Source organism: Dreissena polymorpha, chromosome 6 (genome assembly GCF_020536995.1).
Source record: "Dreissena polymorpha isolate Duluth1 chromosome 6, UMN_Dpol_1.0, whole genome shotgun sequence".
NCBI classification, from domain to species: Eukaryota; Metazoa; Mollusca; class Bivalvia; order Myida; family Dreissenidae; genus Dreissena; species Dreissena polymorpha.
This window is the reverse complement of record NC_068360.1, coordinates 78,523,588-78,540,594: the sequence shown is the minus strand read 5'-3', so window position 1 is coordinate 78,540,594 and position 17,007 is coordinate 78,523,588. Positions and strand designations below refer to the sequence as shown.

Below are 17,007 nucleotides of genomic sequence, written 5' to 3'. Positions count from 1 at the left end.
TAGTCAAGAAGAATTGAAACATTTGCTAATGCCAGATTTAGTTTGGAATATTAAAGCTAGAAACCATTTTCGCTAGTCCCATTAATACAACATGTTATAAAGAAAACAAGATGAAAAACTTGATCAGTTTTATTTGTGACACCACCATACAATGTGGCCAAGATGTCACAACCAGCTAGCTCCACTTATCTTCTGTGCTGACTGCAAGGACTTTAATCTGAAAAGGAGAACACACAGATACACAAGAACGCTGAACTGTTCAATAGTCACATATAAAGACTTATACTGAATACATTATTTGATCTGACACATTAACCTGACACTTATAATACTTGTGAGCCACGCTCTGTGAAAAGGGGGCTTAATGAATGTGCATAAAGCCCGCACCGGCTAATCAGAGACGACACTTTCCGCCTAACTTGATTTTTGCTAAGAAGAGAATTTCTGTACACGAGGAATATCATACAAGCGGAAAGTGTCGTCCGCCGACATTATCCGCCTAAACTGGATTTTTGCTAAGAAGAAACTCTTTTTAAACGAAAAATATAAAAGCGGAAAGTGTCGATCCTGATTAGCCTGTGCGAACTGCACAGGCTAATCTGGGACGACACTTAACGCACATGCATTAAACCCCCTTTTCACAGAGCATGGCCCATTAATAAATACCCAGCATACCTCTGCAGTATCTGTCTGTCAGTGTCTACATCTTCATTTCCGCTGCTGTCAGAAGTATCACTGCTGCTAGGATCACGCCTCGAACGCTTCTTTTTGTCTTTCTTCTTGCCTTTTTTCTTGTGCTTGCTTTTCGCGTGTTTGTCCTTGAATAATGTAGAATAAAAATTAATCACACCATACTCTAATGCAGGAATATATTAATTTTTAATCTAGAAAGAAAGGTCTTTAATTAAATTTAACTTTCTTAGGGACTACAAATGCGTAAAAATACGTATTTAAGAGGGAAAGCGTTAATTGCTGAAGGGACTTACACTTTTTGACACAAATAATGAAGCAATTGGTAGGTTACTGCGGTGTACAAATTTTGTTGCAAATTACTGAATATTTGTCAGAGGAGATGGGAAAAAAAACGTGATGTGTTTCGAAACTAATGAATTTAAATATTTTATGGTGTTAAAAATATTACCATTCTACAATCTGGACACAATAAAAAAAAGTTGTTAGTAAGCCATGACATGGCCATATAAATATAAGAAAAGAAAATCGGAAAATAAGTTAATTCTGTAAATCTGGTGACTTTCAAATAATTGAGTAATTAAACTGTATTTTTTTTTTCTTAGTTATTTTGAATTTACTCAAAACAATGTTAAGGACATAAAATATAATAAGAGTAATTAATTGTAAATATTTTTTTGTGTTTTTAATCAGGTATCCACACTATTTAAACAAAAAATGGTCACAAAAAAAGACGTGAAGCCATCACAAAAATATTGCTACCTTCTTGTTTTTCTTGTGTTTATGTCTGTCCTTGTGTTTGTGTTTCCGAGAGGTGTCTCTGGTGAGGTCCACATACATGTCAGGCATCGGTGTGGTGAGATCCACAATGTCTAATGGACCCGACCCATTGGCATCTGAAACAACACACCAACCAACTTCATATAGGCTATGTTCTGGGAAAACTGGGCTTAATGCATGCACATAAAGTTGCATGCACATAAAGTGTAATCCAAGATTTGCCTGTGCAGTATGCACAGGCTAATCAGGGACCAAACTTTCTGCCTTAACTGGATTTTTGGTAAGAAGCGACTTCGTTTGAACAAAAAATACCACAAAACCAGAAAGTGTTGTCCTTGATTAGCAGGTACGGACTGCTAATCTGAGGTGCTTTTAACCCTCATTTCACAGAGCAAGTTTCATATTATCTGTCACCCAAGTTTTACCTAAGCACTGCATGGCATATCATTTATTTTCCCCTCTATCTCTAAAATGAACAGAAAATCAGGGCCCATATCCACCACAACATCCTACTGGACTGTAACCGTTAATGGCTTCCAGCTACTGTTACCCCAAATAGCACCCAGCAATTGTAACTCATCAACATATTTCAGTGATACTATTAAGAACCTGGGAGCTTTACGTTGACTCAAACACTAAGGTGTAGTCTACCTACCTGAAGGTCCGGCTGGTGGGAGTGCAGGTCCATACTCATCTGACCCCTCGTCAGAGCTGCAGGGGGAGCGGGGTGTGTACCCAGGCAGGGATTGAACAGAGGTACCGGAAACTGGGTCTGCATACATGAAGAGTCTTGGATTAACATTTCATATTAATCGGGAGATTAAAATTCATAACATGGAATATAAACTTAAAATTTTACAACATTCTCATTATTAAATATTGAAAGTTAAGGCATGAGGCTTAGTAAATTTGCTATACAAGGGTCAAATGTCCTAAGCTTCTCACCTGAGAACCTTAGTAACTCAACAGTTAGTGATGAATTTAGAAAAAAATGTTGTGCGTTCTAAACGTGCTTTTTATTTAGAACCATTTTTGAACAAATCTGTGATATAATTAGAACAAATGTTTTGATAAAAGTTTCATTCTGATTTGAGAAAAATATTTGAGTTCTTGATCTTGGCCAAAATATTATAACAATTGACTTTGTTTTGAGTATATTTCATTAAGATCGTTGAAGGTGACACTTCTTAAAAAATACCATGAATATATTCTTTCTTCATAAAATGTTTAAAAACAATCGTTTCTTCATAAAATGTTTAAAAACAATCGCCATTTTTACAAAATGTTTCCATCAATAAAAACAGCACAACCTCAGCAAGTCCCATACCATTGGCTGCTGCAAGGGGCAGTGAAGGGCCATATGGGTCTGACTCCTCCACCATGCTGTTTGGTGGGCAGAGCCTGCTGGTGGATCCGAGGCACCCCACAGGAGTACTGTGGCCTGTCTCCATGGCAACCATATGTGATGCTGCACGAGACAATAAACATTTGAGCCTTGTTCTGGGAAAATTTGGCTTTATTAATGTGCACAAAGTGTCATCTCAGATTAGCCTGTGCAATCTGCACTTTCCGACTGTTTTTTTATTCAGAAGAAACTTACTTAAAAAAAATCCATAAAAGCTGAAAGTGTAGTCCCAGATTAGCCTGTGTGGACTGCACAGGCTAATCTGTATGACACTTTATGCACTTGCATTAAGCCCAGTTTTCCCAAAAAGCCGCTCATTTTTCCAAGAGGGCCTACCTGTCACAAAATATGCTTGTTTAAAGGTCTGGGTTACATTGATCTGTGAAGGATGTATTAATTTGTGGTACAAAATGTTGGCACAGAAAATAATTTAAGGGCCTTTAGTCATTAGGGCTTCAGGCAACCTGTTGCCAAAAACATGAGAATCATGTATGATGATGAGAATTTTGCAAACTTGCGATGACTCAAGGGTCATAATTTGGAAATGCTTCAGGAGATCTGGCAGGTTACAGAACTTGTCCAAGACAGTATTCCAACAAATTGTGTCATCAAGTTTCCTCAATCTGGACTGCCGCAGTTGTTCCCTTTATTTTTTGTGTGTAAGGTTGTCTCCATGAAAACAACACCTGTAACCTTGTTTTTCCATTTAATTAACTGTGCAATCACCAGTAAGGTCTTCATGCAAGCTATGTACACTCACAAATTCAGAACTATACTCCATCCTAACTGGAGTTATGTCTATACTCCATCGTAACTGAAGTTATGGGGAGGAAACCTTTTTTCTACTTTAAGTAACAAGGACATTAACCCTTAAACACTCAGAAACACACTTTGACGAATTTGCAGTCTTTAGAAAATCAAATTCAATTTAAGTCCTTTTTAATAGATTCAAGTTTTAAAGGCTTCATTTCCAACCCTTAAATACTGATGAGTAGTAAACAGCATAAGACCTGAACAGACTGCGAGTTACTCACCCGCTGTTCTGGTTTTATGGTGTTTGCAAAAGCCGTTTTGATTTTACTTTAAGTTACAAGGACCTTGAGCCAGATGCCGTCCCATGCTAGCGTTCCTTGTAAGCCACATGATACACACAATTTCAGATTATACCTTCACCCAAATTTAAAATTATTGAGCAGAAACCATTTTTATTTTTTAGTAACAGTGACCTTCACTCAACTGGCCCCTAAATGCAATCCTTAGTCAGGTCTCCATGCAAGTTTTCTACATCAAAAGTTTGTCCATGCAAACTGTAAACTGTTGACTCTAAAATAATCACCAAATTTGAAGGTCATACCCAAATAATATCCAGGAATTTCAATTTTGTTGAACACCTCTCAAACAATGCTGCACATATTATAACAATAGTACTAAAAAAGGTAATAAACATTGCATCCCCCCTCACCATCATCCTTCACTCCCACAGTCTGTTGGGGGTTATTCCCTAATGCCTGCTGACCCCAAGCTGAACCTTGACCCTCTTGACCTTCAACCTCATCCTCCGAACTTGAACTTGCCTCTGAATCAGTGTTCCTAAAAATAGCTCTGAATAAGTCCATGCCAGGGCTGTCTTCTTCCTGAAATCACAATTAATGTGCTTGCTCTGGAAAAACAGGGTTTATTGATTGTGGAAAGTGTTGTTCCAGATTAGCCTGTGCAGTCTGCACAGGCTAATCTGGGAAACAAACAGAAAGTATCCATTCATGTTTTTTTTTATTATCAAAACTGATTGTTACAAACCAGCTTTTATTTTAAAATAAATTGAATTGATTAATTAATCTTTAATCTACAAGAAATCTTGCATTTTTACACTTCTCTGAAGATTTTCCTTCAACCCTTTACTACTTAGATATGTATTTTGACGCATTTGTAGTCACATAGAAAGTTAAATTTAATTAAAGACATTTTATATAATATTACTAAATTTAAGTTTTAAAGGCTTCATTTCCAACCCTTAGATGCTGATTGCAGCAAACAGCATACAACCTAAACAGACTGCCAGTTACTCGCAGGCTGTTCTGGTTTTATGCTCATTTTCACTTTGCTTATATGTGGGAAAGGGTAAAAAATTGCGTCAAGGTACCAGCATTCTGATGATAATAAACCAACAACAGCAGCCCTAATATTTGTAATAATTGTCTACACATGAATAAATATGTACCGATGATTTCTCTTTTATCTGTGAAATTGTCTGACTTTCTACCACATCCACATTCACAGATGTAGTTTCCATCTTTGATTCTTCCCCAGGTTTTGTTTCTGACGTAACTGTCTTTGATATCACAGATTGCGCTTCATTTTCCAAGTGGCTAAATATGGACTTGAATTCTTTGGGTTTATTGGATGGCTTTGACTTCATACTAAATGAGATTGGTTTTGTTTTTCTTTGAGTTTCACTTTCAGTTTCCATTAAATGGCTAAAAATAGACTTCATGGCTTTGCCTTTGTTTAATTCTTTATCCACTTTTTGAGCAACATCTTCAGATTTTTCATCAGCTTTTTCACAGTCCCTTTCAGTATTTAATTTCGAATTATCAGTTTTCTTTGCGTCATAGGCCATTTCATTTGGGTTAGCAAAGTTCAGGAAATTAAACACTGAATATTTATCACGCTTCACTGTTGTCAATCCCACAATAGTTGAACTAGAAAAAGAAAACATACAAATACGTGTTAAATAAAATTTCAAATATTATTAAACAAAAGAATGCACATTCATCATGTCTAATTCTTTAAGATTTGGACAGAACAAAATACCTGCGAATTTATCCTGTATATTGAATGTGCAAAATGCCTTTGTTGCACCCACTGATTTTATTAATTATTCAACGCATCATGCTTTAAATGATTAATAAAAAAGTTGAAGCATCAAAATGATTATTGTACATGAAAGAGTAAAAGCAATTTATATTGGATATGGATTGGGCACAATACATGTGACTTTATCTTGGAAATGGATTGGACACACTCTTTGTTGCCTTATATTGGCTATGGATTGGGCATAATGGATGTGACTTTATCTTGGGCACAATTCCATTGTTTTTACCCTGGATATGGATTTGGCACATTGAATCTCTTGCAGACCAGGTTGTCTGGATGCCACTCGTGCACCTCTCTTGTCAGTTTCCCAAACATTTTCATCTTGGCAGCCTTTGCAGCGTCACTGGTTTCCGCCTAAATGTTGAAGTGGAAGAAAACTGTGACTTTAAATCATGACCTTCTCAAGTTTCATCAGGGCTACTTTCTCTTTGTTTGATTGTTTGATAATAAATGATATACAATTTGTATGGTTGTAAGACAGAGAATATAGAGTTACTGACCACAGGTATAACAGGACTGATAATCAATGACTTAATGCATAACAAATCTAAACATGCCTTCAAGACTTAGTTTTGTAATGCACTGACCAATCAAACTGTTGCTAGGCTACTACCAAGTATGATAACAGTGGCTACATAAAAGCTTACGTCTTTGCAATGACTTGTTTATGTTTAATAAGAATATCCTTTTTACAAACAAAACTTATATTATGAGAGGCACTATAAATTCTAGATACTTTTCTTCGCTCACAAGAAACAATTTTAGAGTTTGACAAGTTGACTGGTTGAAGGATTATTTGTGTCTTGTTCTGAGAAAACTGGGCATAATGCATGTGCGTTAACCCTTTCAGTGCTGGAACCGAATTGTGAAGGCCTTTGCAAACAATTTGGATCCAGATGAGACGCCACAGAACGTGGCGTCTCATCGAGATCCAAACTGTTTGTTATTCTGATATTATTCTTTGAAAAAAATCAAAGAAAATGCTAATTTTAGAAATTCAGCAGACAACATTTTTGCAGACGACAAAATTCCCAGCATGCAAAGTGTTGTCCCAGATTAGCCTAATCAGGGACAACACTTTCCGCTTAAACTAGATTTTTGGTAAAAAGGGACTTCCTTTAAACGAAAAATACCATTAAAGCAGAAAGTGTTGTTCCTGATTAGCCTGTGCGGACTGCAGAGGCTAATCTGGGACGACACTTTAAGCACATGTATTATGCCCAGTTTTCTCAGAACAAGACACATTTTATTGTCAATTATGCTTGTCAGAGACTTGATTAGACTTGATATTCCTGATTGTGCAGTTTTTATGAATTATTTATTTAGTAGTATCACGAAGTATTGGTGTCACATCTTTGTTCTGTGTGATATATAAGGAAATGGATAAGACAGACAGCCTTATTTGTAATATCACTTCTGCTGTATTGCCATTCTCAGTATTGCTTTTTCCACTGTAGTTTATATAGTAATTTTTTTACATTAACCACTTTTCTTAATCAGAAATCTTATTCAGTGGGTTTCATACATCAAAACATTATCTGACATTTCAACCAAAGTCAATATTTCTCCATGTATATTTGTATTCACCAGCAAAGACCTAAAAAAATACAAGAGCACCGCCTTGCTGGTGCAGACCACTCATCTATTTTTCTTTTTAAAGGTGTAGGGACCTATCTCAATTTCAATCACAAAGGAGGGAGGGGTGGAGTGGAGAGGGATGTATAGTGTGGGGGTGTGGTCATTTATTACATTATCTTCCAAAAATGCCAAAAAAAATAATATATATATATTATTTTTTGGGGGGGCTGGGGGGATTCTTGGGTGGGATGGTTGGACGGTATTTCAAAAATAAAATAATAAAAATAAATATTTGTGTTTTTTAACCATGTTTGAAAAAAACAAGAGATGTGTTTGTCAGAAACACAATGCCCCCTATTGCGCCGCTTTGAAAAATTTTATTGTTTTTTTTTTATACCTTTGACCTTGAAGGATGACCTTGACCTTGAACTTCCACCACTCAAAATGTGCAGCTTCATGAGAACACCGCTTTGAATTTTTATTAAAAAAAATACCTTTGACCTTGAAGGATGACCTTGACCTTGAAGGAAGACCTTGACCTTGAACCTACACCACTCAAAATGTGCAGCTTCATGATAAAGCCGCTTTGAATTATTATTTTTTGACCTTTGACCTTGAAGGATGACCTTGACCTTGAAGAATAACCTTGACCTTAAACTTCCACCACTCAAAATGTGCAGCTTCATGATAATGCCGCTTTGAAATTTTTTGTTTGTTTCTGACCTTTGACCTTGAAGGATGACCTTGACCTATTACCTTGAACATCCACCACTCAAATGTGCAGCTTCATGAGAACGCCGCTTTGAATTTTATTTTTTATTTTTTGACCTTGAAGGATGACCTTGAAGGATGACCTTGAAGGATGACCTTGACCTTGAACTTCCACCACTCAAAATTTGCAGCTTCATGAGATACACATGCATGCCAAATATCAAGTTGCTATCTTCAATATTAAAAAAGTTATGGCCAATGTTAAAGTTTTCGGACGGACAGACGCCATATATTTGACATTTGACCTTGAAGGATGACCTTCACCTTCACCTTTCACCACTCAAAATGTTCAGCTCCATAAGATACACATGCATGCCAAATATCAAGTTGCTATCTTCAATATTGAAAAAGTTATGGCCAATGTTAAAGACGGACAGACACCATAAATTTGACATTTGACCTTGAAGGATGACCTTGACCTTTCACCACTCAAAATGTGCAGCTCCATGAGATACACATGCATGCCAAATATCAAGTTGCTATCTTAAAAAGTGAAAAAGTTATGGACAATGTTAAAGTTTTATTCGGACGGACAGACAGACTGACTGACATTGACGGACAGTTCAACTGCTATATGCCACCCTACTGGGGGGCATAAAAATTATTTTTTTGGGGTGGGGGTGGGGGGTATAGTGTGAGGGTGTGGTGGTCATTTATTAGATGATCTTTAATTAAACAAGGGCTGTTTGTAAAACATGCATGCCCCCTATATGGGCTGTCAGTTGTAGTGGCAGCCATTGTGTGAATACGTTTTTTGTCACTGTGACCTTGACCCTTGACCTAATGTAAGATATCATCCGGAAACCATTGTACTCTTTCGAGTCACTGTGACCTGGACCTTTGAACTAGTGAGCTGAAAATCAATAGGGGTCATCTGCCAGTCATGATCAATGTACCTATGAAGTTTCATGATCCTAGGCGTAAGCATTCTTGAGGTATCATCCGGAAACCATTTTACTATTTCGAGTCACTGTGACCTTGACCTTGTGACCTAACAAGAGCTGTCAGGGGACAGCGCGCTCGACTATTCAAGTGCTTGAGGATGTTTGAAAAAAAAAAAAAAAATTTTGGGGGGGGGGGGGGAGGGGGGGGGGGTTAGGTGGGGTGGGGGTGAGAGGGGGGTATAATGTGGGGTGTGGTAATTTATTAGATGTTTAAAAAAAAAAAAATTTTTTTTGGGGGGGGGGGGTGGGGGGGAGGGGTAGGGGGGCGTGAGGGGGGTACAATGTGGGGTGTGGTAATTTATTAGATGTTTATTTTATTTTTTATTTTTTTCGGAGGGGGGGGATTGGGGGGGGGGTAGGGGGGGTGGGGGTGAGAGGGGGGTATAATGGGGGGGGGGTAATTTATTAGATGTTTAAAAAAAAAAAATTTTTTTTTTTGGGGGGGGGGGGGGGGGGGGGTAGGTAGGGGGGGGGGGGGTTGGAGAGGGGGTATAATGTAGGGTGTGGTAATTTATTTGATGTTTTAAAAAAAATAATATTTTTTTTTGGGGGGGGGGGTGGGGGGTAGGGGGGGAGTGCGAGGGGGTATAATGTCGGGTGTGGTGATTTATTAATGTTTACACAAAAAAAAAATTGGGGGGGGGGGGTGGGGGGGGGGGGAGTGAGAGGGGGTATAATGTGTGGTGTGGTAATTTATAAGATGTTTAAAAAAAAAAAATTTGGGGGGGGGGTGGGGGGGGGTTGGGGGGTGAGAGGGGGTATAATGTGGGGTATGGTATTTATTAGATGATGTTTAAAAAACAAAACTTTGGGGGGGGGAGGTTGGGGGGGGAATATAGGTTGGGGTGATGTTGGTAAACAAGTATGCAAAATATAAAAGCAATATGTCAAGGGACAACTTATTGCATTTGTTTCCCCTGTATATAAGAAAGATATAATAGTGTATTGCCTCCCCTGTCCTGCTTATATTTATATAAATCAACAAAATTAAACATTAACACAATATTTAATATACAAATTATACAAAAAAATCTCATATTCTGATAATATTATTACTGATCCACTTTATTTTACTCAAATGATGATGTTTCAATGGACTGATAATTTTAGATGTAGGATTACAGACCAGTTGCTTAGTTATATTGTTCAGAGTTCGCCCTGTTGGCCACGTATGCATTCTTAAGTTATCATCCAAAAACCATTTTACTATTTCGGGTCACCATGACCTTGACCTTTGACCTAGTGACCTCAAAATCAATAGGGGTCATCTGCAAGTCATGATCAATGTACCTTTGAAGTTTCATGATCCTAGGCCCAAGCGTTCTTGAGTTATCATCCGGAAACCACCTGGTGGACGGACCGACCGACCGACATGTGCAAAGCAATATACCCCCTCTTCTTCGAAGTGGGGCATAAAAAAATAAAATGGGGGGATTCGAGGAGGGGGGGGGGGTGACAGGTGGGGGATGGTTTTGACGGAGTCCATTGTGGCATGTCAGTTAAGAGTTGTTTTGTCAAAGTATCAATCGAATCTAATCATAAATAAAGAAGTTATGGCAACTTTGGCAAAATGTAATAATTTGACCTTGAGAGGCAAGGTCATTCAAAGGTCAAGGTAAAAATCAACTTGCCAGGTACAGTACCCTCATGATAGCATGAAAGTATTTAAAGTTTAAAAGCAATAGCCTTGATACTTTAGAAGTTAAGTGGATCTAAACACAAAATGTAACCATATATTCAAAGTTACTAAGTCAAAAAAGGGCCATAATTCCGTAAAATGACAACCAGGGTTATGCAACTTGTCCTTTACTGTCCCCTTATGATAGTTTGCGAGTGTTCCAAGAATGAAAGAATTATCTATGATACTTTAGGGGTAAAGTGGACCAAAACACAAAACTTTACTAAATTTTCAAGTATAAAGGGCCCATAATTCCATCAAAATGCCAGTCAGAGTTACATAACTTTGCCTGCACAGTCCCCTTATGACAGTAAGTAAGTGTTGCAAGTATGAAAGCAATGGCTTTGATACTTTAGGAAAAAAGTGGACCTAAACACAAAACTTAACCAAATTTTCAATTTTCTAAGTATAAAAAGGGCACATAATTCTGTCAAAATGCCAGTCATAGTTACATAACTTTGCCTGCTCAGTCCCCTTATGATAGTTAGTAAGTGTTGCAAGTGTGAAAGCAATAGCTTTGATACTTAAGGAATAAAATGGACCTAAACACAAAACTTAACCAAAATTTTCAATTTTCTAAGTATAAAAAGGGCACATAATTCTGTCAAAATGCAAGCCAGAATTATCTAACTTTGCCTGCCCAGTCCCCTCATGACAGTAAGTAAGTGTACCAAGTTTGAATGCAATAGCATTAATACTTTATGAGAAAAGTGGACCTAAACGCAAAACTTAACCAGACGCCGACGCCGACGCAAAGATGATGACAATAGCTCATAATTTTTTTTCAAAAAACAGATGAGCTAATAAGACACAAAATAATACTCAGAAAAATGTTAAAGGTTAAAAGGTGTTTTCTGTTGTTGTTTAATTATCACAAATTGTAAATGCAATGAAACTATAATGCCACTCACGTTTTCTTCAACCTTCACTTCTATCTGCTCTCCCTGCTCGTATGTCCCACCACTTGTGAACCTGGCAGCCATCATGGTTGCTAAGGGGCGGTACAGCTTGGCAGCCTTACTAAACTCCTCCCTCTCCCTCTCCACCTCCCACTCTGTGTGACCACGCCCACCACCCACAGCTGAGTAGGGGTCTGTGAAACAGGCACAGTATAGTACCCGTTTTACCTAGCTTGTTTGAATTTTTATCTTTGCTTTGTTTTAGGTTTGTTTATAGTCACAATTATAGTACCAGTTTTACGAAGCTTGTTTAAATGAGCTTTGTTTTGGGAAAACTGGTCTTAACTGTGCAGACTGCACAGGCTAATCTGGGACAACACTTCTCGCACATGAATTATGGCCAGTCTTCCCAGAATGATGCCCTAACATCAATTATTAGTTTTTTACAGTTCCCCTTTTTCAACATGTCTGCAGTCATAACATGGCAATCAGTAATCACACTAACCCCATTGCTGGGTAAAATGGTGCACCAATACTACTGCTAAGTGCCCAGACTTTTACTCTCAATTTATAACTTAACTTCTTGAATCAGAGGTAAAAGAAAAATTTATGTAGAAAATGTTGCCAAACAAAATACTGCACAAGTTATAAGGGTTGGCTTGGATTCTAACCCACTATCCTCGGTTCTACAGTCCAGCAGTCTACCAACTTGGGTTGTAAGACTTGTTAATTTTACATGGGTCTAACTAAAGAAGTAGAAATAATAATTTTGGCTCTGCATATCTACATTAAGTGATGGAATTTGTAATAATTATGACTTGAAAAAGCTGCATGACTACTTATGTCAAAACAGAAACAGTGCTTCTTTCCATGGTCGAGGAATACATAGGTAGGAAGTGAATGACGTAACCCAGAATGGATATACTTTACAACAGAACTGAGTTAAGTTTAAATTTTCCCTGCCAAGCGGAATAAAATAAAAATATAGAGTTTGGTTACAAATACCATCATTTCAGAAAAAAACACTAATGTTTTGTTTTTGTACAACATTTAGTACGATATCCTGGTAAATGGAAGCATTTTTCTAGGAATAAATTAATTTCCTTGCAGGAAAGTAAGCCATTTAAAATGTTGCTCTGTGCACACATGATCTGTTGTATGCCAGCTGTATACTGTGCCAACCTTTATGTCCCTGCCTGATCAGCTCCAGGTAGCGCTCATATCTCCCCTGCTTGGCCGGGTCCCTACTAAAGGGCTGGAACCCAACCGCACCTTGAAACAAAGGGGCAGCACTCTGTCGGCCATCTTCAATACTCAAAGGGCTTGTGATGGTCTTTTGTGTGTCTGTTTCCTGGACCAAAAAATGTTATAAAAAAATGAATATTAAAAATTGAAGATATTAACTAAGCTAAGCTTTGTATGCACATTCAGAAAGGACAACAATCTTGTATGACGGGTGAACTTTGCTTATGCCTTCTAATACTATGTTTCATTCCATATTAATTTTTAAGTCATTGTTTTTAATAATGATTAGTAAGTTATTGTATGCACAAACTTAAAAAGGGGGCAGCATTGCTATCAATATACTAGAATGTGTATTTAAACGTAGTCAATTTTGGAAAATAACCAGTCAACAAATTGTGATGACTGGCCTGAACAATTATTTTGTAAAACTATACCTGTCATAAATGCGCTGTAAGGGAAGATAATGTTGCACAGACAAGTTCTTATTTGGCATATTACAGTGATTGAATTTAGCATTAGCCAGTTAGCCCAGCCATGGTCAAGATCAGCAGATACCCCACAAGTTTCAGTTTAGTTCTATATTCTGTTTTATTTATTTTAATTTATTTCTTACCAAGTTCTTTCAAACTTATGCTATAACGTGATATGCATGTATGTAACTTGTTATACTTTAGCCTTCTCCTTCTCCAGAGGATGATAAAATACTATGTGTCCAAATGCTTTATATTCATGTTATAGAATACACACTGAAATTTGTTATTTAAACCTTATTGTACTAAACCTATGTAAATATTCATGATTAATGATTCTAGTCAGATTATTTTATTATATTTTAATGCTATAAAATAACCATGCTGTTTCAAAATCTGTATCTACAGACATCTATGCTTGAGTAGGTTCAATTTTTAGCAGTTTGCTCGGTTGATTGTTTTGTTTGTCTAATTATCTAAATAATTAATTGACTGACTGGTTTGATAAATAATCAATTTCGTTATCCAATGTTGTGCTGCCATGTATTGCTCATTTTGTCATGTCAAACAGTTTTAACTTTTTTTAATAATATGTCTTACGTTAGGTAGTTGTATACTTTATGTGCTATTGTGTTATCATGTAAATGTTGAGTTTATAAGTCGGTTTTAAAAGCACTTCCGAGCTTGTGTTTATATGTTTATATACCCGACTTTATGAATAAATATTACTTGACTTGACTTGATGGTAAGTTTTGACCTTAGCTTGCGAATATTGTCAGTTTCATACAGAAACAAATTATATAAGAATTATTCAATCCTCTTTTAATACTGATTATATTTTGTGCATGCTTAACACAAACTGTATTTGCAAAAAGAAATAAATATATTTTAAGTTAGTTCCATAAAGACATGCTTGCATCATTTTCTTAAATAATAATATCACAATTCAGGCTTGGTTTGTGTAAATGTCAAAGACCGGCCTAAGCAACAACAACAACAACTATTATCAATCAACAACAAAAGTCCCTACCTCAACAGCTGGCCCAAGCGTCTCACTCCCTGCACTCACAAACGACTTCTTTGGCAAAAGTGCAGACACAGGCATTGGTGGTGGAGCTGGCACCTTAAACATGGCATCTCCACTGGGTAAAGTGTTGAGATCTGCACCTACGCCAGGGCTAAGACCCTGTTTTGCCTGAGTCATTCTTGCCCTGTCAGCCTTAGGGATCAAATCAAACACCGACCCTGGTAACAAAGGACATTGAATTGAAGAACTGATTGCAACTGGTAAAACTTAAACATTTAACAAAACTTAAGGCTTGACTTCCCAATTTCGAAAAGTACCGGTATTATGTCAATTGGGAAAAATAAACGCAAGAAACCATTAAATTGGGAAAATTTGTTTTATGAAATCTTCAGATTGGATATTATAACAAGACTATTGTCAAGCAATATGGTCCCCTACCGGCTCCACCATTGTCAGAAATTCCACCATTTTCAGATTTATTTTTTTTGGTTGCCATAGCAACCACAATTTTTGACGTAGGAACACAATGAAATGACGTGCATAATGTCCATATTGCCATCTATCCATGTTGCAATTTTCATGAAAAAATATTAAGATCTTTAAAAGTTATCGCAGGATCCAGAAAACCACCATTTTCAGCAGTATTTCTAGTCTATTTGTTGCCATAGCAACAAGAATTTTTGACGTAGGAACAAAATGAAATGCCGTGCATAATGTCCATATTGCCATCTATTAATATTTCAAGTTTCATAAAAAAATATTAAGAACTTTTAAAGTTATTGCAGGATCTACAAAAGTGTGACAGACAGACTCACAGACAGACAGACACACAGAGCGCAAACCATAAGTCCCCTCCGGTGAAACCGGTAGGGGACAAAACAAGAGCACTGCATAACGGGTGCCACACTCGGCTACGGGTGCAGTTTTGAATAAATGAAAGCTTGTCAGATTTTTTATATTTTTTATTTATTTTAGAGGTCACAGTGACCTTGACCTTTGACCTAGCGACCCCAAAATGGGTGTGGCGTGTAGAACTCATCATGGTGCATCTAAATTAATGTTAAGGTTTCAGCAAGACGCGGACGGCAGACGACACGACGAGCTGGCTATGACAATACCTCGAGTTTTCTCCGAAAACGCCAAGCTAAAAAATTAATTGCTTGGTTGTGAATTGGACGAATCCAACTAACTATTTTTTACAAGCCTTGTTGCTGAAATGTTCAGTGTCAGTGCTTATTTTATATGTTCACTTGCTTTCCTTCCTTATAGGATTTTTCCATTGGCAATAGGGAGTTTTGTAATATTGCCTCCATTTGGACAGTGACTTTTACAGGTACTTTATAAAGAAGGAAATCAATTGTTGAATTATAAACATGATATTTTTAGTTTGCCCGTATTGGCTATTCAAGGTTTAATTCCAAAACAACATAAAGACTGTGCAATAATCAATAAAGAAACATGCCTAAACTCTTAGCAGCAATACATTTTATTGAACCAAATTTATTTTAAACAAGGGCTGTTTGTAAAACATGCATGCCCCCCATATCGGCTGTCAGTTGTAGTGGCAGCCATTGTGTGACTACATTTTTTGTCTCTGTGATATTGACCTTTGACCTAGTGACCTGAAAATCAATAGGGGTCATCTGCGAGTCATGATCAATGTACCTATGAAGTTTCATGATCCTAGGAGTAAGCTTTCTCGAGTTATCATCCTCAAACCATTTTACTGTGTCAAGTCACCACGACCTTGACCTTTGACCTAGTGACCTAAGACCTAAAAATCAATAGGGGTCATCTGCGAGTCATGATCAATGAACCTATGAAGTTTCATGATCCTAGGCGTAAGCTGTCTTGAGTTATAATCCGGAAACCCTTTTACTGGTTCGAGTCACTGTGGCCTTGACCTTTGACCTAGTGACCTGAAAATCAATAGGGGGTCATCTGCGAGTCATGATCAATGTACCCATGAAGTTTCATGATCCTAGGCGTAAGCCTTTTTGAGTTATCATCCGGAAACCATTTCACTGGTTTCGAGTCACTGTGACCTTTGACCTAGTGACCTGAAATCAATAGGGGTCATCTGCGAGTCCTGATCAATGTACATATGAAGTTTCATGATCCTAGGCGTAAGCCTTTTTGAGTTATCATCCGGAAACCATTTTACTGGTTAGTCACCGTGACCTTGACCTTTGACCTAGTTACCTGAAAATCAATAGGGGTCATCTGCGAGTCATGATCAATGTTCCTATTAAGTTTCATGATCCTAGGTGTAAGCATTGTTAAGTTATCATCTGGATACCATTTTACTGACCGTGACCTTGACCTTTGACCTAGTGACCTGAAACTCTATAGGGGTCATCTGTGAGTCATGATCAATGTACCTATGAAGTTTCATGATACTAGGCGTAAGCGTTCATGAGTTATCATCCGAAAACCATTTTTCTGGTTCTAGTCACCGTGACCTTGACCTTTGACCTAGTGACCTGAAAATCAATAGGGGTCATCTACGAGTCATGATCAATGTACCTATGAAGTTTAATGATCCTAGGGGTAAGCGTTCTTGACTTATCATCCAGAAACCATTCGGTGGACGGACCAACGGACGACCGACATGTGCAAAACAATATACCCCCTCTTCTTCGAAGG

General features: G+C 37.5%; 1 protein-coding gene across 3 annotated transcripts in view; it reads right to left on the bottom strand.

The window, feature by feature from the left end:
• Positions 1-116: 116 nt before the first annotated feature.
• Positions 117-17,007, bottom strand: part of LOC127833927 (G patch domain-containing protein 1-like) — a 37,411-nt gene continuing 20,520 nt past the window's right edge. For all 3 annotated transcript variants that reach the window (XM_052359441.1, XM_052359442.1, XM_052359443.1), the window contains 11 exons: positions 14,365-14,579; positions 12,802-12,970; positions 11,632-11,813; positions 5,976-6,103; positions 5,094-5,574; positions 4,338-4,509; positions 2,798-2,938; positions 2,126-2,242; positions 1,453-1,586; positions 676-818; positions 117-217 (listed from right to left, as the gene is read on the bottom strand). In XM_052359441.1, the coding sequence (XP_052215401.1) occupies positions 166-217; positions 676-818; positions 1,453-1,586; positions 2,126-2,242; positions 2,798-2,938; positions 4,338-4,509; positions 5,094-5,574; positions 5,976-6,103; positions 11,632-11,813; positions 12,802-12,970; positions 14,365-14,579 (1,934 nt within the window). In that variant the 3' untranslated portion in view covers positions 117-165. The remainder of the gene's footprint in view (positions 218-675; positions 819-1,452; positions 1,587-2,125; positions 2,243-2,797; positions 2,939-4,337; positions 4,510-5,093; positions 5,575-5,975; positions 6,104-11,631; positions 11,814-12,801; positions 12,971-14,364; positions 14,580-17,007) is intronic.